The sequence below is a fragment of the Phyllopteryx taeniolatus genome, chromosome 19, assembly GCF_024500385.1.
Source record: "Phyllopteryx taeniolatus isolate TA_2022b chromosome 19, UOR_Ptae_1.2, whole genome shotgun sequence".
NCBI lineage: Eukaryota > Metazoa > Chordata > Actinopteri > Syngnathiformes > Syngnathidae > Phyllopteryx > Phyllopteryx taeniolatus.
The window spans coordinates 17,854,331-17,872,736 of NC_084520.1; the positions used below are offsets into that span (position 1 = coordinate 17,854,331).

At 43.7% G+C, this 18,406-nt stretch overlaps 1 protein-coding gene across 2 annotated transcripts in view; it reads right to left on the minus strand.

Annotated features, from left to right (window-relative positions):
* Positions 1-2,122: 2,122 nt before the first annotated feature.
* The window catches only part of LOC133469436 (A disintegrin and metalloproteinase with thrombospondin motifs 14), a 34,746-nt gene continuing 18,462 nt past the window's right edge, over positions 2,123-18,406 (minus strand). Inside the window, exons 7-23 of one of the 2 annotated variants that reach the window (XM_061756507.1) lie at positions 17,073-17,220; positions 11,929-12,034; positions 11,515-11,658; positions 11,308-11,440; positions 11,118-11,231; positions 9,993-10,141; positions 9,406-9,578; positions 9,045-9,178; positions 8,289-8,412; positions 8,058-8,138; positions 7,301-7,464; positions 7,056-7,224; positions 6,259-6,391; positions 5,630-5,837; positions 4,738-4,870; positions 3,836-3,934; positions 2,123-3,668 (exon numbers count right to left, since the gene is read on the minus strand). In XM_061756507.1, coding sequence (XP_061612491.1) covers positions 3,229-3,668; positions 3,836-3,934; positions 4,738-4,870; positions 5,630-5,837; positions 6,259-6,391; positions 7,056-7,224; positions 7,301-7,464; positions 8,058-8,138; positions 8,289-8,412; positions 9,045-9,178; positions 9,406-9,578; positions 9,993-10,141; positions 11,118-11,231; positions 11,308-11,440; positions 11,515-11,658; positions 11,929-12,034; positions 17,073-17,220 — 2,652 coding nt within the window. In that variant the 3' untranslated portion in view covers positions 2,123-3,228. Of the gene's footprint in view, positions 3,669-3,835; positions 3,935-4,737; positions 4,871-5,629; positions 5,838-6,258; positions 6,392-7,055; positions 7,225-7,300; positions 7,465-8,057; positions 8,139-8,288; positions 8,413-9,044; positions 9,179-9,405; positions 9,579-9,992; positions 10,142-11,117; positions 11,232-11,307; positions 11,441-11,514; positions 11,659-11,928; positions 12,035-17,063; positions 17,221-18,406 lie in introns of both variants that reach the window. The other variant, XM_061756506.1, reaches the window with a different exon arrangement.

Consider the following 18,406-nt stretch of genomic DNA (forward strand, 5'->3'; position numbering starts at 1 on the left):
AATCAGTGACGGTTTCCAAAGAAATCGATCGAATGGGTCGGATCCTCCGCGCTCTTTTCGCCTGAGAGTCGGAGTTTGCGGCGAGCTCGGTTTGAACGATGGAGAGCTTTTCCCCACCTCCCCGCTTTGAGCCGACTGCAAGAAGACTCGGCGCCGGACGTCCGCGCGCCGAGACGCGGCTCTTCTCGAAGTTCTCGTTCGTGAAGGCGTACACGATGGCGCTGTTGAAGAAGCCGATGGCCCGCACGACGGCGACGATCGTGTTGAGCGTCGCGTCGTCGTATTTGTTCTCCGAGTCGTCTAAAGGAGCGGCAGACGGGGAAAAGTCGTGACTCCAGCGTCGCGGAGACGTACGACGTCAACGGCAAGACCTCAAGCTCACAAACACAAAGTGAAAGACAACAGCTCTTGTCATGTGTCCTTCGCTTGAGGCTTTTGCCCATCGTATTCTGAGAATATATACGGGACCTCCTATAGCCCAAAAGGTCCACGGTGGTCTGAACATCTCCTACTCCACTTTTTACGTAAACTGCATGGACAAAAAAAGGAAACGATTGAAGTCTTTCGCTTCAGGTTAGGAGCTTTCCGTGGCTACCCGACGCTTCCGGCGCCTGTTCATCGCTCCGACTTAGATCATTAACTTCCGTGCTTCGGAACTGAACATCCCATCCTTTACTTTTTCCAGATGTCTTCTCACGTTGTCTTTTTGGGTCAACTCAATGTGGACAAAAGGATACGAACAAAGACCGAATCTTTTAGTTGATGTCATGAGCCACCTAAAGCTTCCAGGTCCCTTAGTGTCCCTGATTTTCGATGGTCAAGTTTCATGTTTGGAAAATTAACTTCTCATCCCTCTGTCGACAAAGGGATGCAAATCCTGAAATGATTTTAATCGACGTCAAAAGCTAGCAGTTCCCTTAATAGCACTGCTTTAGATCATCGAGTTCCACGCTTGGACAATCAACATCCCAAGCCTTACTCGAGGTCCCAATCCCAAAGTTGTCAGGAGATCTCCTTTGTCATTTTGACACAAAACGATATGAATGAAGACATGAGACCGGCCCCCTTAATATCCCTGACTTAGATCTTTAGGTTCCATGCTTAAAAAATGCTCACTGCCTTTAACATGGCACACATTTATTATCAATGTACCAAATAAATAAAAACAAAACGGGTCGTGTTAAATGGGCAAAAAAGTTACTTTCAAAAGAACGGATTTTGGAGCCGTATTATTTTTGCTGAAGGTTGTTATCCCAACGTGATGGGCGCCCGTGCCTCGTGATGACACAACATGACGCTGGAATTCCCAACATGGCTGACACTTGCGTGTGTTTGTCAGCTAGCGATTCTGGAGGAGCAGCTGAGTCATTACAACAAAAAGGTTTGATGCTGCCTTTTTGTTGAATTGACGCTTTCAAGGTTTGATGTTCAGCCGTTGAAATCGGCCTGTTGTTCTCTGCAAATAAAGTTGCCTTGTCCCAGTGTTTTGTGGAAAATGCTTCTTGGTGGAATATCCCGCTTCGGTGGGTTACATTTGTGTCTTCAATGCAATTTTCATGGCTGTCAGTTCCCCGCCTGTGTGGAGTTTGCATGTTCTGCCCGTGCCTGCGGAGCTTTTCTCCGGGCACTCCGATTTCCTCCCACATCCCAAAAACATGCACGGTATGAAGACTCTAAATTGTCCATAGGACATGTGAATGTGAGTGCTAACGGTTGTTTGTTTCTTTGTGCCCTGCGATTGGCTGGCGAGCGGTTCAGGGTGTACCCCGCCTCCCGGCCGAAGATAGCTGGGATAGGCTCCGAGCACGCCCGCGACCCGCGTGACGATAAAGCAGTACAGAAAATGGATGGATGGATAGCTCCAAATTTTACACTCCTTTAAAAAAAAAAAATAGTATGTATTTCAGAATGTGAAAAGCACATATCTCCACATTTTATACAGTACATTACAAAGAAGCATGTAGCTCCCGACCGATTTGCTCACCTTTTTTCTGTTTATCTGAAGAAAGTATATTCTGATCTTTGTGGAGGCAAATGTTTTGTTCTGGAATCGCATGCCATGAGGTGCACCTAATGTTGTCATCACACATAACATCCATTAAAAAAACAAAAACAAATCTCATTTCTTTTTTGACAGGTTTTTACTGTGCTCCGTACCACTTAAAAATTCAATAAATATTAACATTTAAAGCTTTTCATTCACCAATGTATATACAAGAACTATACAATAAAACGGTGTAATACACTGTTGCGTCTGCGCACGCCGCTCCTTTTTTTTCTTAATTTTTGTCTTTACCTAACCGGTAATTTACATTATATACATTATTAGCAGAAAAAGCTGTCACATAAAAAAAACAAAACAAAACAAAACATTATTGTACTATCGTCTTCTTTAAATGTTTCCTCCCCCACCCCCCACTGTTGGTTTTAAAGCATAAGCGGGCGACGTTCGAAGAGCACCAATGACGGTTCCTGTCAGGAATGACTACTGCGGAGACACCTGGCTAATTATGGACTACGCCATCTTGCTAACCAATTCAGCAGCACCACATTCTACTCAGCACTCTTATGAGTCTGGTGTGGAAGCTCAAAATCTAGTTAGTAGTCACGTGTGGAAAGTCTAGGTCTTTCTTGTCAGCCCGCGAGCGATCTCATGTGAACGTTCTAGTGCTAGTTGGCACTTTAGAAGGCTAATGTGGAAGGTCTATGTCTAGTCTCCACTCTAGCAGTCTAGTGTGTAAGGTCAATTCGCCACTAGCAGTCAAGTGTGGAATTTCTAGATCAGGTCAGCACAAGAGCAGTCTAGTGTGGAAGCTCAAGATGTAGTTAGCAGTCCAGTGTGGAAAGTCTCGGTCTCAACCTCTGATAGCTTTGAATGAGCAAAGGAGAAAATGGCAGTTTCTGCTTAGTCCGCAATTCCATAAGTGGCGCACGCTAGACGCCGCAGCCGTTCTCAACACGAGTTCACTAGTAGTTCTGCTGCACTTGGGGTTCAAACAACTGGACACAGAAACAAACGCGGAGGGAGCAATGCGGTCGTCACATTTTCAACACGCCTCATTTTGACAGCACCGAGGACAGAGCGACCCTACGTCGGTCGTTCTTTGGAGGTTGGATGAGGTAACCATCACCAGAGGAAAAAAAAAAAAAAAAAAAGTTAGTCTTCCAAACGCTGCATTGTTTGAGATGATGTAGCGCCACTGCCATTCCACCGTGTGGCACTACTGTTCATCTGTGGCCGGAGTCCCTCTCGGATCCTAAATAGTCCCTTATTGATTTTCCAGCGAGTGGGCCTAAAGTGCTGTCGGGCCTGTGCTCCTCGAGGGAGGTGTCGCCTGGAGGTAGAAGGGGCCCCGGGTCGGCGGCGGGGCCGCCTGTTGGCGTCGGGGCGATGGCGGTTGAACGCGGCCACCTGTTTACTCCTTTAGTGGTTTGTGTTAGATTTTGGGCAGCAGTGGGTCGCGGAGGCCCGAGGGAGGTGACGGAGGAATCAGTGGCGGTCTCGGGTTCCGCTGAGGCCTTGGTGGGGTGTGAGAGGTCAGGAGAGAGCGTGGCCAGGTTCTTGTTGCACGACTCGCAACAAAGCTTATTGTATCCGGGGATGGAGCAATAGCGGGCAAGAACCTCCATTTGACAGAAAATGGATTTATCCCCCTGGCACGCCTCATCTAAGAAAAGCAGAAGACGACGAGCATTAGAGACATTCAGTCAAACGACACGGAAGGTTTTCTTTACTCGCGGTGTTTTCGGAGAGCACTTGAACATTTACGACCCGGAAGTACGCTTGACGTCCAAACGTTTCTCCTGTAAAAGAACGATGATCTTCTTTTCTTACTTGATGTGATTTGAAGAACAGGGTGGCCAGGCTCCCTTTGACGCAAGGCTTCATCGTCGATAGTCACGTTCTCCATGCCAAAAGGGGGCGCTGCTTGTCCTAGAACGACAAAACAAAGCTCAACGACGCTAAAGTGGAATCATATTTTCTCACTTGGTCGATTAAGTGGGCACTTATGTTGAACTATGTTTTGCAAAGACGGGCTTTCAGGCCATGTGGGCCAGTAGCTTTGGTTTCAAAAGACTTTTTTTTGCCAAGGCATCCTCAGTTATAACTGAGAGTGCTCCAGCACATAGATTTGTACAGATCTATTTGTCATCTACTTGATCAAATTGGCAGAAATGTTGAATCAACTCCTCAACAGAACATTGACTGGTGCTTACAGGAGTATCACATTTCACTTTGGTGTATTTACACACGTGCCACCTTTGATCCGCTTTAAACGAACCACAGTTGGCTCCCTCCTCGGTCCGGACAATTTGTGCAGGTGCGTGTCCGGTTTCTCCTCCTTTATTATTGGTCCCCCGAACCCTGCTTCTCACTTCCTGATACAAGGTTCCTCCCCTTGTATAGCACCAAATACTACACTCTTGACGCTCCAAATGATTTTGTAGCTTAAATAATTTTATATAATTATAAAATAAATACATTTGCTGAACAAAAATGCAGTGCACATTTCCGAGTCTGTGCTTTGTCCCGCCGTCATCATTTCTGTCCTATGAGAGCAACGATCCTCACACGCGTGGCTTTGTTTACAAATTGCAGTTCGCTTGCAAAATGTGCAATGTGCAATGCGAAGCGCTTTTGGTCCGGACCTTGAAAATATTCCCCTCTCAGCTGCCTACTTTTTTCCCCGCATGAGTTGCGCAGCGAGGAAATGCATTTGATTTGTGCGCGGTTACCTGGACAAAGCGCGGCGAGCTCGCAAATGCGCAGTGTCTCGGGTCTGTCGCCTTCGCATTGTCCCGCAGAGTTGTCGCTGGCCTTGCACACCACTTGCCTTTGCTGGATCCCTTCGCCGCAGGTCACCGAGCACTAGCGCGCATACGGAGGGGAAAAATGTGTGTGTGTCAGAGTGCAGTGACACCATTCAGCCCGAGCATGTTAAGTACAGCAGTGGCACATAATTAATTGTACACAAGGACCCTAACCTTAACCCCAAAGCACTAACTGAATAATCTGTGACCGATCCTATTAATTTTTAATCGTGTCAATGTTACCCAAGATCACATTTCAAATCAGTGAATGTTTCGAGTTGGCACTCGATTGGAGGTTAATGTCTAGTCAGCACTCGACAAGTCAAGGGTGGACGGTCTTGGCGGCCCTCTACTCGTCCAGTGTGGAAGGTTCAGCTTTAGTCAGCCCTCGAGCAGCCTCATATGGCGGGTGGAGGTTGAGTCAGCACTCTAGCAGTCTAGTGTGGAAGTTTGAGATCTGTTCTGCACTCTAGCACTCCATAATGTGAATGGTTCGGGTTCTCGTCGTGGAGGGTTGAGGTCCACAGGCAGTCAGCACTAGCGGTCTGGTGTTGAAGGTCCAGGTCTAGTCGGCACTCATGCAGTCTAGAGTGAAAGTTGGAAGTCTACTAGTCATCACTCTAGCAGTCTCATATGGAAAGGTCTTGGTCTAGTCATCACTTGAGAAGTGCGGATGGTCCAGGTCGAGTCTAGTGTGGAAGGTCTAGGTCTAGTCAAGACTCCTCGCGATCATTCGCCCCAAAGATGTCAAATTGTTCCGAGTGACTTTTGCGGAATCCCGCAGGCAGACAAGCAAGCCGCCGCCCGTCCTTCTCACCTGGGACCACGCCCCCGTCCTCCACTGGGCGGGGCACGCCGTGCGGTTGCAGGCCCTCTTGGGCTCCGGCCGGTCCTCGGCGCAGTGTTTGCTGTGGACGGGCCGGTCGGTGCCGTTGTGCAGCGCCTGCATGCACTGCACCGCCCTCGTCTGGTAGCCCTGCTTCCCGCACGTCTTGCTGCACGCGCTCCACTCGTCCACCGCCCACCTGGAGGAGACGCGACACGCTTCGGTCGTCGTGGCGTCAACAATAGAGCCACAAAGACGGTTTGTAAACAATCGGCGCCTCCGGGTGGCAGAACGTGATGGGCTATCGCTGACTTGAACTGAAAACGATGGCAAAAAGTTGCGTTTGTGCTTACGGCACCAAACGTACTCCACAAAGTCTCCATTCCAGCAATCTTTTGGGCGCCCGGCACATCGTCATCGAGGAGAACGACACCTCCCCTCATCTCATCGGTGAATCTTGTCGACTGACACGTCACACATTTATATTACGGTCGCCGAGAAGAGGGCTCAAATCAACTTCCAGCCATTCTTCCTGGTTTCGCCATCGGGCAAAGTGCCGCCTTTTGCCACCCGGAAGTACGTGCGACGTCCCGGCGAAAATGTCGCTACTGGCGACTTACGTGGGCTGGCTGCACTCTTGGACGTTGCAGCGTTTGCGGACGGGTTTGGGCTTCTTGTTGGTATCGCAAAAGTTGCGATGCACCAAACGGCTGTCGCTCTTCCTCCTGCATCCGTATTTGGTGTACTGTATGCCTGAGGGAGGGAAAATACCCACATTCAAGTCAAAACTCTTGGATTTGTCCATTTAAGACTGTGGGGGGGGGGATTTACGGTAGTCTTGTTTTATCTCATTCGCTGCCATTGACGGCCGTTGAATTCAAATATCCATGTTAACATGCCTGCGCAATTTTGAAGGACGATTAAGGTCGTCTCATGTTGACCAACGAAACCTCATTTTAACCTGTGCAATTTGGTGCACAAGAAAAACTCTCATTTCTAGTCAAAAGTCTCAAACCTAATCTGATTACACTTAAAATAAGACTCGTCACTTAAAAGAGATGACTTGTTTTTAGCCAATTTTTACTTGTTTTATGCTCATTTTTACTTGAAATAAGTAGGAAAAAAATACTCAAATTAGTTTTTCAGGGGATGAGTCTTATTTTCATCTGTTTGGACAAGAAATAAACCAGACGCTCTTGGTAAGGTTTTGAGTTTTTGCAGTGTGGGGATGAACAGTCGTATTTTTGTTGTTGTTGTTTATTTGTTCTTATTTTAAGCTGTGCAACTTGTGGCGGCTTTACAGTTGCTGAACTGCAACTGAAACGCTGACGTGGACCTGCTGACGTTTTAAATGAGGACCACTGATATTTTGAAATTTGTGCGAGCGTCGTGTCTGGAGTGGAACGCCCTCACTGACCTCCACCGCAAGGTTTGGAGCACTGCGACCAGCTCTTCAGCGCCCACTCAAACGAATCCAACTCGGCCAGAAGAACGTTGTTGTTGGTAATAAGAGGCAGGAGGTCCTCGTGGATGATATACTTGTACGTCAAGCTGATCTTGGCTTCTTCTTCTCCTCGAGGAATGACCTGCCAATTGTGAACAAAAATCAACAGCGGTATTAAATCATGGAAAGCGAACATCTAACGAGGTCTGAGCACCGACCAGCACTAAGATGCCCTCGTGTAGCGGACCGGACGTTCGCAGGCTCTCCTTGTCGTCCTCCAGGGCGTACTCCCACTGTAAACCGTTCTCGATGAAGCTTTTTGACTCGGCGTCTTCGCTTTTTGCGTTGAGGATGAAGTTGCCGGTCACTTCATTTTTCACCGCTGTCGGGGGTGGGGGGGAAATACGTGAAGACCAGTGCGGTTTTTCAATCATCGTCCAACAGGATCCAATGCAGCTTTATTTCTAGAGCGTTTTCGGAACAACACGGTGGACCAATGTGCTTAACACAGCATAACATTAACAATTTAAAAATAATAATAATAATAATAATAAATCAACATCTGAAAGTGAGGTAAAGCCAGAAGAAAAAAAGAATCCAAAATGAATCGGCTCGTGTAGAGGACGCAGCGACGGAGACGATGTTCTCTTTGTTCACTTTCAAGCGCTGGTCTGTCCACCTGAGGCAGGTCGGACGGAGCCGTTGGAAAACAAAAGCGCAATGACTTTCAAATCCGAGCGACGGCTCTCGTTTGCGCCGGTCCCGCAAACGATGCCCGACGCCGCTAATCGATGACACGGATTGAGCCGAGTTCGTTTGTCAAGAGGATTATTTCAATAGCGTTATTTTTTCAGCTTCCGTAGTTGTCCAACCACTGGCGCCGATTACAGTCGCAACCTTTTCAAGCTTTCCGCCTTCTTACGTCAATGAACTCGTCGACCCAGAAAAAGATGCGAAACGCCGACGTCGTCTCACCAATGAGATGAGGGGAGGTGTCGTTCTCCTCGATGACGATGTGTCGGGCGCCCGTCGGGATATCGAACATTTTCAGCATCCCTACCGAGAAAAAGAGGGCGTCATTTTCTTCTCTCGTTCCTTCTACTTTTCAGAATGTTTGTAAACAACAGGCGCCACATTACTTGCAAATGAAAACTTGTTGGCTTGGGGTTAACGTTCAGGGTTGCGTCAGCGCGAGGGCGGGCTTACCGTTCTTTTTGGGCGTCTTGGTGAGCGTCAGCTTGACGGTGCGACAGTGCGAGTTGTCGCCCTCGCACACGCCGCATTTGTCCTCCTCCTTGTACGAGCCGACCTCCTTGTCGCAGCCGACGTGCTGCCGAGAGGGCGAGAGCAAAGACGGCGCTCAAACCGGAGGGAGATCGTCGTCTAGACGGCGGCGGCGGCGTGGGAAAAGACGGCACGGCAAAACAAACCGGCGGGTGCCGACCTCCGATGTGCAGCCTAAATGAGAACCGCCGCAGTGTCGGCGGGACATGCTGTCGTCTTACTAATGCGGCAAACTGTCAAAACGCGCTGGCCACAACATTAGGGACACCGACCGGCACAAGTTCCGGACTCCGTTATTGAAATACGTTGATTGTTGCTAAATGGTGAACTACTAATAAAATGGAACTTTACAAACAACAACCAGAAAAATAAATGTATTGTTCAATGAATACTTCTCTGAATAGTATGCTATGCTATGCTATGCACTCTGGTAGCGTGTAGTATGATGAGGTATCGTACTAGGCGATTGAATAGTATGGTATAGAATGATGTGCTATTCGTGGTGTTCATGTAGTGCGGGATAATGCGGTTCTCATATCTTACAATGGAGTGTTGATATGGGAGAATACAATGGAGTAGCATAGCTATAGCGTGGACATTTGGTCCAGTGTGGCATAGCACGGGCGGAGTACTGTGCTGTGGCATGTTTCCGGAGCGAGCGGCTAGCGTGGCACGTACCAGGCACTCTCCTCGCGCGCACACGCTGAAGTGGTCCGCGTAGCTGCAGCGGGTTCCGTCGTGCATCACCTGGTTCATGAAGACCACCTCGCCCGTTTCCTTCGACCGGCAGCTCAGCTCGCACTTGCGACTCTCTGACGACGACAACGACGCAACTCGTGTGTGCTTGGCGCGGTGGCTCGTGTCGCTCACATTGCTCGTGTCGCCCACGTCACCTGTGTTCCTCACATTGGTCGTGTCGCTTTTGTCGCTGGTGTCGTTCACGTCACTGGTTTTACGTGTGTCGCTCGTGTTGTCGGTCTGGTTTGCGTCACTGATGTCGCTAACGTCATTCGCACGGTGTCACTTGTGCGGCTCTTACCGTCCGGGTGCTCGTGAGGCAGCCACGTGTGCTTCATGTTGTTGTGGTACTTGTTGCTCCTCTGGAGGCACTGCTGAGCGCGGAAGTCCTCGTAGGGGCCGGCGCACTCCTCCGCGTTGCACACCTGGTAGTCCAAGCCGGAGCCGGGGCACTCGCGTCCGCCGTAGGCCGGCCTGACACAAAGCGGCACAAGCCACGTCTACAGTAGGTCCCGTTCGCAAACTTTCTGCCAATTAAACATGACTCCCTTGTGCAGTTTGTCGCATAGGACAAAGCTTGTCAAAGTTTTTGCGTCCACGGTTCCCACGCCAATTAAATAGGACTACATGTTACAGCGGCTTACAATATTATTCCATTTTTGGGGGCATAAAACCATCTTTGGTCATGATGGTGATTTTTTTTTAGGTTGAAACTGGTTTAGCATTTTTTGGGAATTTTTTGTTTTTGTTTTGTTTAAACAATAATGATTTATTGTTAATGACTTTTTTGGTACCGCCGGCCGTCGGACTGAACTACAAGCAGCGCAAACAGACCGTCGGGCAGCACGTCGCGGCGTCGCAAGCTAAACGTAGCGGCCGGCCACTCACGGGGGGTCGTCGCACTGTCGGCCGCGGGATCGAACGCCGCCCCCGCACGTCCGCGAACACGAGCCGAACTTGGACCAGGAGCTCCAGCTGCCGTCGTGGCCTTGAGGCTCCTGGCTGGACCTCCAGATGCAGTGGCCTTTGAAACACCACTTGAGACACACACACGCACACACACACACACAAACGATGACAAGAGTTGAAGAGCGCTTCCTGACGCGTTTCCATTTCCAGCCTCCATTCTAAAAGTAGACTTTGAATGCAACAGAAACGCTCTTGCCGAGCCAAAATGCCAACCAAATGGAAACTTCCTTGTTGACCAATTTTTGTGTGCGTTTCTGAATAATTTTTAATTACAATTGTTATATTGCTGGATTTTTTTTCCCATGTAAAAATATTCAAATTAAATTAGAAAATGTGGCATTAAAGGCTTTTTTTGTTTGTTTTTTGGTTAAAATTATAACAAACATTGGTTATGACATTTGTGGTTTTCAGAGGAAAATTCAAAATTTTAAATCATCTTTTTGTATTTTTGGTAAAAAATAAAACTACAAAATTAAAACATTTGTAGTCATGTGTGTTTAGACTTTCAGATAAATGGAATATAAAATAAAATAAAAATTTAAAATACACTTTTGTACATTCAGTTAAAAATAATTTTAGTTTCATTTGTTGTTGGATTGTTAACATTCTATTTTTTTCAATTAAAAATGCTTATTTTCCATTTTAAAAAGTTCCACATTTTGTTTTGTTTTTCAGATTTAAAAAAAGTGGCATTGCATGTTTTTTGTGTTTCAGTTACAAATGAAAAAAAAACAAAAAAAACATTTGTAGTGCTTTGCATTTTGTGGAAGAGAAAAAAAAAGAAAAAAATATCAATTTCATGTAATTGCTTTTTGGGTTAAAAACTAAAATGTTTGTCGTTAGTGTTTCTTTGGATAGAAATATAGTTATATGTTGTATTCTTTCAGCTAAAAAAAAAATAACAAATTTCAAAAATGAAATTTCAAAAACCATTTTTTCCAGATAATGTGCTACAACAAAATTGGAGTTCCACGTTTTGTTTTGTTGTTGAGATGAAAACAAATTTGTGCTTGTTTCACATCATTTGGATCCTATTTCCCGCACCTTTCCGGGCCCGCATTCCGTCCCGTCCACCGGCGGGCCTTTTTTGGTTTTGCAGAAGTACTGGTTGTCAGGGTGGCTGCACCACAGCTGCTTGCAGGGGTCGTACGTGCGAAACTGGAGGACCGAGCCAGTAGGAACGTCAAACACGCATTTTGGGACGGCACTTTGGTGGCGGCGGGCTCGTACTCACAGCCGTGCACATCTTGTAACCCACGCCGAAGTCGAAGCGGCACTGTTCGTCCATGGAATAATTGATCCCGGGGAGCTCGGGAAGTTTGGGCCACTTGTGCTCGAAGGGATCGTCCAGCAAGCAGTCGTACGAGCTGTGAGACGAAACGATGCGGAATGAACGGCGCGGCGACGCCGGCGCGGCGGGAAGCGTGAAGGGCGAACGCACTGGATGTAGCGACTGAGCTCCTGCTTGCTGCAGCGCGACCAGTGGTAGCGGTGGAAGGCGGCCTGCACCAGGGGGGCCATGATGCTGCCCATGCCGGTCTCGTCGGCGCAGCGGTTGCCCTGCCCGTCGTGTTCCATGCCCAGCCTGGCGCCGCACAAAATGGGACAAAAAAAAAAAAGCGGTCGGAGATATCGCAACTACCCCAGCCACTGAGAATTCCAGTGGGTTAGCACAATTTTGGGTCTTTGCAACTTTATGGCTGCAATTAGAGTCTGGGGGGTCTACTGTATGGGGCAATAATTACTTATTGCGCAAACAAAACAATTGGACATTTCCCAAGACTGATCAAATGTTAACATAGAATTTAGCGGCGTGTTTGACCGGGGCAAAAACGCCCGAGACGCTAGCACTCACACGTGGCCCGTCTCGTGGGCGACCACGAAGGCGGACGAGAAGCCGTCCTCGTGGTTCAGGGTGCAGCTCCTCAGCGGGTGGCACATGCCCGTCACCGGAGCGTAACCTAGGCAACGGCAAACACCAACACAGCCCCAATAATCAAGACGCCGCGCACGTGACTTTCATTATTCCACTCGACACCGTCACGGGCATTAGCAACAACGGTAACCCTGGAAACACAGCTTATTATTTTGCTGCATCATTCGGCACACAGGAAAGTATTTAACAACAAAAGACAAAATATCTCTGCAAATTATTATGCATATAATACATTCGTATGTCAGCGGAAGGGTAATTATTTGATATTCGTGAGTTTACGTTTGTGTGTTGATTGGTGTGCATATTTTACAATCTTCAATATTTTCAAAACATTTCAACATGTACAAAACATTTTTATTTTGTATGATTTCATTTTAAAAAATGTGTTGTATGAATACAGTATTTCTAGGATTTTACTTTTTAACAATATGGATTGTGAAAGTGTACTTAATGTCTTAATGTACAGTGTGTATATATATATATATATATATATATATATATATATATATATACACACACACACACACACACTTAGAATGGTATTATTCATATTTTACAACACTTAAATGTTTTACTTATTTTGCTTTTTAAAAAAATATTTAGATTGCAAAAGTGTACTTAATGTTGTTGTTCTTACGATTTAAAAAGATGTAAATTATTTTGAATCCATTAAATATTTTTATTTATTTTGGATTATTTATTTTTTTTAATCATTAAGTCTGCGTAGTGTACCTAATGTGTCTGTCTAGGATAAAAAGAATCTTTTAACATGCACTGTCTTAACATTTTAGTAGACTTGAATGTATATTTTTACGTTTTAAATGTTTCATTATATGTTCTAAATGTTTTAAATATTTGTAAAAATATCTTTTGATTTTAAAGATTTTTTTTTTCTTTTTGAAATTGACATGATGATGATTGTGCAAGTGAACTTAATATTATGGCTGGTTTAAATGCCATTTTTAAGATGCACCATCTTTACGTATATAATGTGAGGAATTTTTAAATGTATATTTTCCAATTTTTTCAACTGAATAATTTAAAAAAAGTGTATCTAATGTTGTGGCAGGTGTAAAGGCCATTTTTAACATGCATCATGTTAAAAGTGTATCTTAGTTTGGAATAGATTTGAATATCAATTAAAAAGAAATTCCAAATATTGTTGGAATATTTTTGCTGATTTTATTATTCCTTTTTAAATGAACACGATGGAGACAAGTCGGCGAGCCCAAAATGATCGGAAACAGCCGCAGAGCAGCGCGTTCATGCCGGCAGCAGAGCGAGCCTCGTCAGCCTCGACTTCATCTGACCCGCAAAGCAAAATGCGCACAACGATACGCCCGAACGAAGCAAAGCACGTGGACGCGAATGAACTCGATCAAGAGGTGTGCAGCGATGCCGCTTCTGAGATGTTTTTGGCATGCAGGTAAAAAGCAGAAAAAGGAGGCGCACAGAAAAAGCCATCCAGTAATAATGCTGAGCGGCGAAGCCATTGCAGCGGTTTTTTGGTTTGCCGTGATCCATTGGCACGGACGGATATCGCGGCGCTGCGCGCGTGACACCAATGCGATTTCTTTTATCCACCAGGCGGATGCGCACATTCTCCTCTTGCACACAGAAAAGCGACATGATGATCATGATGCGGCAGCGGCGGCAGAAAAGTCCCAATATTGGACTTTTACAACACAAATATGGCAAACATTCATTGGCAATTATTCACACAAAACCATTGGCTTGATATACTCACATTTGTAACCGACATGTACAGAATGTCTACTAACTTGTAACAGTAAAAACAAACAGAGGTACACTAAGAACCACGCAAATAACTAGCTAGCTAGCTAACTAACTAACTAACATGCTAGTTAGCCAACTAAATTTGATTGAATGGGTTTGTCCTGTGGCTAGCTTAACTTTTTGGTTTTATCTGCTCAACAACTTGTTAACTAGCTAACTGACAAACTAACTAACTAAAGTTGATTAGATGGTTAAATCCTTGTTTTATCATGTGGCTAACTAACTGCATGTAATGAAATGTTTTATCCTTAGTTTTATAATAACTTGCTCGCTAGCTGACTAACCAATTTGAACAAGCTAACGAAATTTGATTGAACAGTTTTGTCCTCTGGCAAGCTTAACTTTATTTGTTCATCCAGTAAACAACTTGCTAACTAGCAAAGTGAGCAACTAAATAAGAGGCTAACTAAATTGGATTAGATGGTTAAATCTAATGTGGCTAACTTCCAAATTATTTCTGCCAACTAATGAGCTACCTAAATTTGAATGATTTATCCTTGGTTTTATCTTCTGGCAATTTAAAGGTTTCAAATTCAAATTATGACGAGATAAATGGATAACTACATTTGTTTGAATGGCGTATGATCCTTGATTTTTAGCGGAATGACTAACTTAGCTGATATGTGTACTTGGGAAAATGTTTGGTAAGAAAAAGCATTGAGCAGGCGCCAACCCTTTTCAAGCTTTCCTGGGAATTTCATAAGTCGTCCTTATTTTTATTTGAACACAGAACCTCCCGCCTAAAAGTCAAACTTTGACAAGCCGGTGCAATGTCTACATGGCGAGGACCACCCCCCACCTCCCGCAAAAGAGTGCCCCGGCACCCCCGGTTGTTATGATTGCAACACGGCCGTCGCCGTGGCAACAGCGGGCCGGCAGGTAAAAGGTGGGCTTGCCTTCTAAACGTGACGAGGTCACAAGTTGAGAGGCCAGGCGCTCGACTTGAGCACAGAGCAAGTTTTGTTGTCACCGGGCAGATTTCGGAACATGTATGATCTGAAGTGGACGACTGTACATACGTGTCGCGTCAAAGCTCAGTTATGCTCGTACCAAAACTCTGCAACGGTGAATGTTCTTATTAAGACAAATGCAAAATCGGATAGTTTAAAAAATAATAAATACATAAATAAAAAGATCTAGCTGTTACGCTTGCTTGAAAAGTTTTTTAATTTGTAGGTTTTCACACAAAACATATGAATTACTACCACCATATCAAGATAATTCTTCAGTACTTGGATTTTTATAAAACACACAAAAAAAAAAAAAGACATTCACTAATAACCATCTAACAAATGAACCAACTCACTAGATATCTGATTAATTAACAAAATGAATCTAAATTTAAATTAAACGGTTTTATCATCTGGCTAACTTCATGGTTGCATCTAATAAACAACTCGCTAACTAACAAACTAACTCGATTAGATGGTTTTATGCTCGGTTTTGCTTAATGGTATCATTTGCTAAACAATTTGCTAACTGGCTAACTAATCAACAAACCAACCAACATGCTGACTACATTTTATAGGATTAGTTAAATCCTAGATTTTGTCTGGCGAACCCAATTCAAGCCAATTCAACCACTAGTCGCAGCGGTAGTGGAGAGAAACAACTCAGATCCTTTCTCCCGGTCACTTGTTTCTAGGCAGAATTTAATGCATCCCCGTACCTGATTAAAAACCGCCAGCTACCGAGAAATACAAAGAAATAAACAAAGCGTTCCGAAGTCTCCATGGGTAGCCGTGACTAAAGCAGAGCATGAATGAGCTTTTAGGATGAAGCTATGCTACATTTTATCATTAGTTTCTTGTGAAAAATAATTCTGATTTTTCACTCCATGCCAAAAACGTCCTTGGATGATCAATTTTTTTCACTGTTGAAGGGGGCGGGCGTGAAACGTCCAGTTCGGAAGGTTCCCGAGAGCCGCTCACTCAATTGACCATTCGCTAAACGCTACGCTGTGGATACGCAGAGTGCTCGATCACAGCGGCGTATTCTCCGTGGAAAGTCATCTAAAATAGTGAGATGCTATTATCAGCTTATTAAGCAAAATGCTAACATTATTAGCTATTATTGTGAGGCCTGGCAAGCTATGCTAACCAAGCTAGCTAGCCGGTGCTGTTTGCAACAGTTTGCTTTCGAATGAAGCGATTGACTTCAGCTTTATTGTAGATTTCTGAGAAAAATGTTGTATAATTTCAGGAAAAAGGTTGTATACTTTCAAAATAAAAAGTTGTCTATTTTAGATATAAAGTCATATTTTCAAAAAGTGTTTTTCATTTTTAAAAGTGTTATACTTTCAACATAAAAAGTAATATGTCTGAGATTTTTAAAAAAAAGTATATTTTCAAGTCATATACAGTAGACCCTCGCATATTCGCAGTTCAGCATCCGCAGTTACCTATTTGCATTTTTTCCCCCCAATTTATTAAGAGACCAACCCGTTTTTCATGTAAAACACTTATCGGTCGGATATTCCCACTTATTCAAGAATTTTAGTCGTGGAAAAAAAAAAATAAATAAAAAAATATATATATATATATATATATATATACATACACACACACACACTGTATAAAAATTTTTTCCCAATGCATTTATAAAGGGGGGCCAACTATTCGCAGGATAGCAGCATTCCACTGTATTTTCAAGATGAAAAGTGATATAAAATTAAAACATTTTTAAGATAGAGTAATACATTTTTTTTATTCAAATGTATTTGTATAATCATATTTTTTTAAAATAAAAAGTAGTATATTTGAGATAAGATTTTATATATTTTCGAGAAAACGTTATATTATAGAAAAACATTTATTTATGAGAAAGATTTTTATTTTTTTAGTTTAAAAATCATACACTTTCAAGCTAAAAGTCATATTTTTGGGAATAAAGTAGAATTTTTTTTCAGATAAAAGTTGGATAAATTAAAAAAAATCAAACGTTTCTCTCTTGAAAAAAAAAACAAATTTTTAGATAAAATGATTTTTTTAGACGAAAAGTCATTAATTTTTTTAGATAAAATGTCATACATTTCAGATAAAACGTATATTTTCTAGCTAACTTCTAAGTGATATTTTTGATCCGTATGCGTGAGCTTCTTAGCGAAAGGTCAATTGTCAAGTCGCCTGCGGAATAGCAAACGGCGGCCTCCGCGTCCCCCGTGGACCTTACCTCCACTTGATGCCAACCCCTTGTGAACGCAAGCAGAATTCAGCAGTCAGTCTGCACAGGCCTCGATCGAGAGGAGAATACAGTACCTTGCATACCTGCGGGACCAAAATCTTGCCTTGTGAGGAAGATGGCGTGGTCGTGGTAGTCGGCGTGGTCGGGGTCGGCGCGCTGCTGCGTGTTCGCCCACCGGCACACCTGCTCCAGGCTGCGCGATGGGTTGCCACGCTCGATCAGGCTGATGGACTGCCCGGACGCAAAACAAAAACGCAGCAGTTACGCTAAATTGACAGCAAACAAATAATGCAGAGCTTGATTGGAACAATTTTATTTCCCTCACATGGTGAATAAAGTTTCTAAAGCCAAATCAATTTTTGATCTATTTTTTCCTCATCAGTTGCAGAATTCACTTGGAACAACCCTCACCAAAAAAAAAAAAATAATAATAAAATAATAATTCAAACTAATGATTTATTTATTACCAGAATTTCTACAGTTTGGGAAAATAACGTAATCACAGTTGTTGGCTTTTAATCAGTGGCAGCTTAATAAATTTGCAATTTTTTTAGTGTATTAAATCAGTGATTGAACATGATTTGGGGAGATGTGTTGATGTTGGGGCTCAACAGTTTATAATGGCAACTTCAGAATCAGAATCATCTTTATTTTGCCAAGTATGTCCCAAAAACACACAAGGAATTTGTCTGCGGTCGTCGGAGCCGCTCGAGTACGACAACAGACGCTCAATTGACAGACTGACAAAATTGACTTTTGTGTTCTACACTAACACTAACGTGTGTGTGTGTGTGTGTGTGTGTGTTCACTGGGATGGGTAAAATGCAGAGAACAAATTACGTGTGCATGCATGCATGTTCGTGACAATAAAAGGGGATTCTTCTTCTTCTTCTTCTTGTGACAAAGATATTGAGAAAAACAGTCACTGAGTAATAAAGGGTTGCTAGTTATCTGGTAATGCCGGTACAATTATTATTAAATTTTTTTTTTTAACGATTTAAATTTAACGATGCAGTGTTTGTTAAATCAAGCAAAATTGTTCTCATCTTTTTAATTTGCTGAAAAATAGGGATTTTAAAGATGGGAGGATTCAAATTGTTTATTTTATTAACATCTTTTATTTGATTAATTACAATAAATCAGCTAAACAATTATTTAACGACATATACTGCATGAAATAAATCAAAATGGAAAAAATACATTTTCATAAGCAAATTTGGTAATAATATATTCACTTGAATGCCACGAATGTTACAGGATCCTTGATAATGTAAATGCTCAATGGGCCATTCATACGTTACTTTGTCAACCCTGAAGCTACAATATTGTTTGTAATGTAACATGCGGCACAGCAGAAAACGGACAGGGAGAATCGAGCAAGAATATTTCCGCAAAAACAAGACTGCATCGTTTGCTT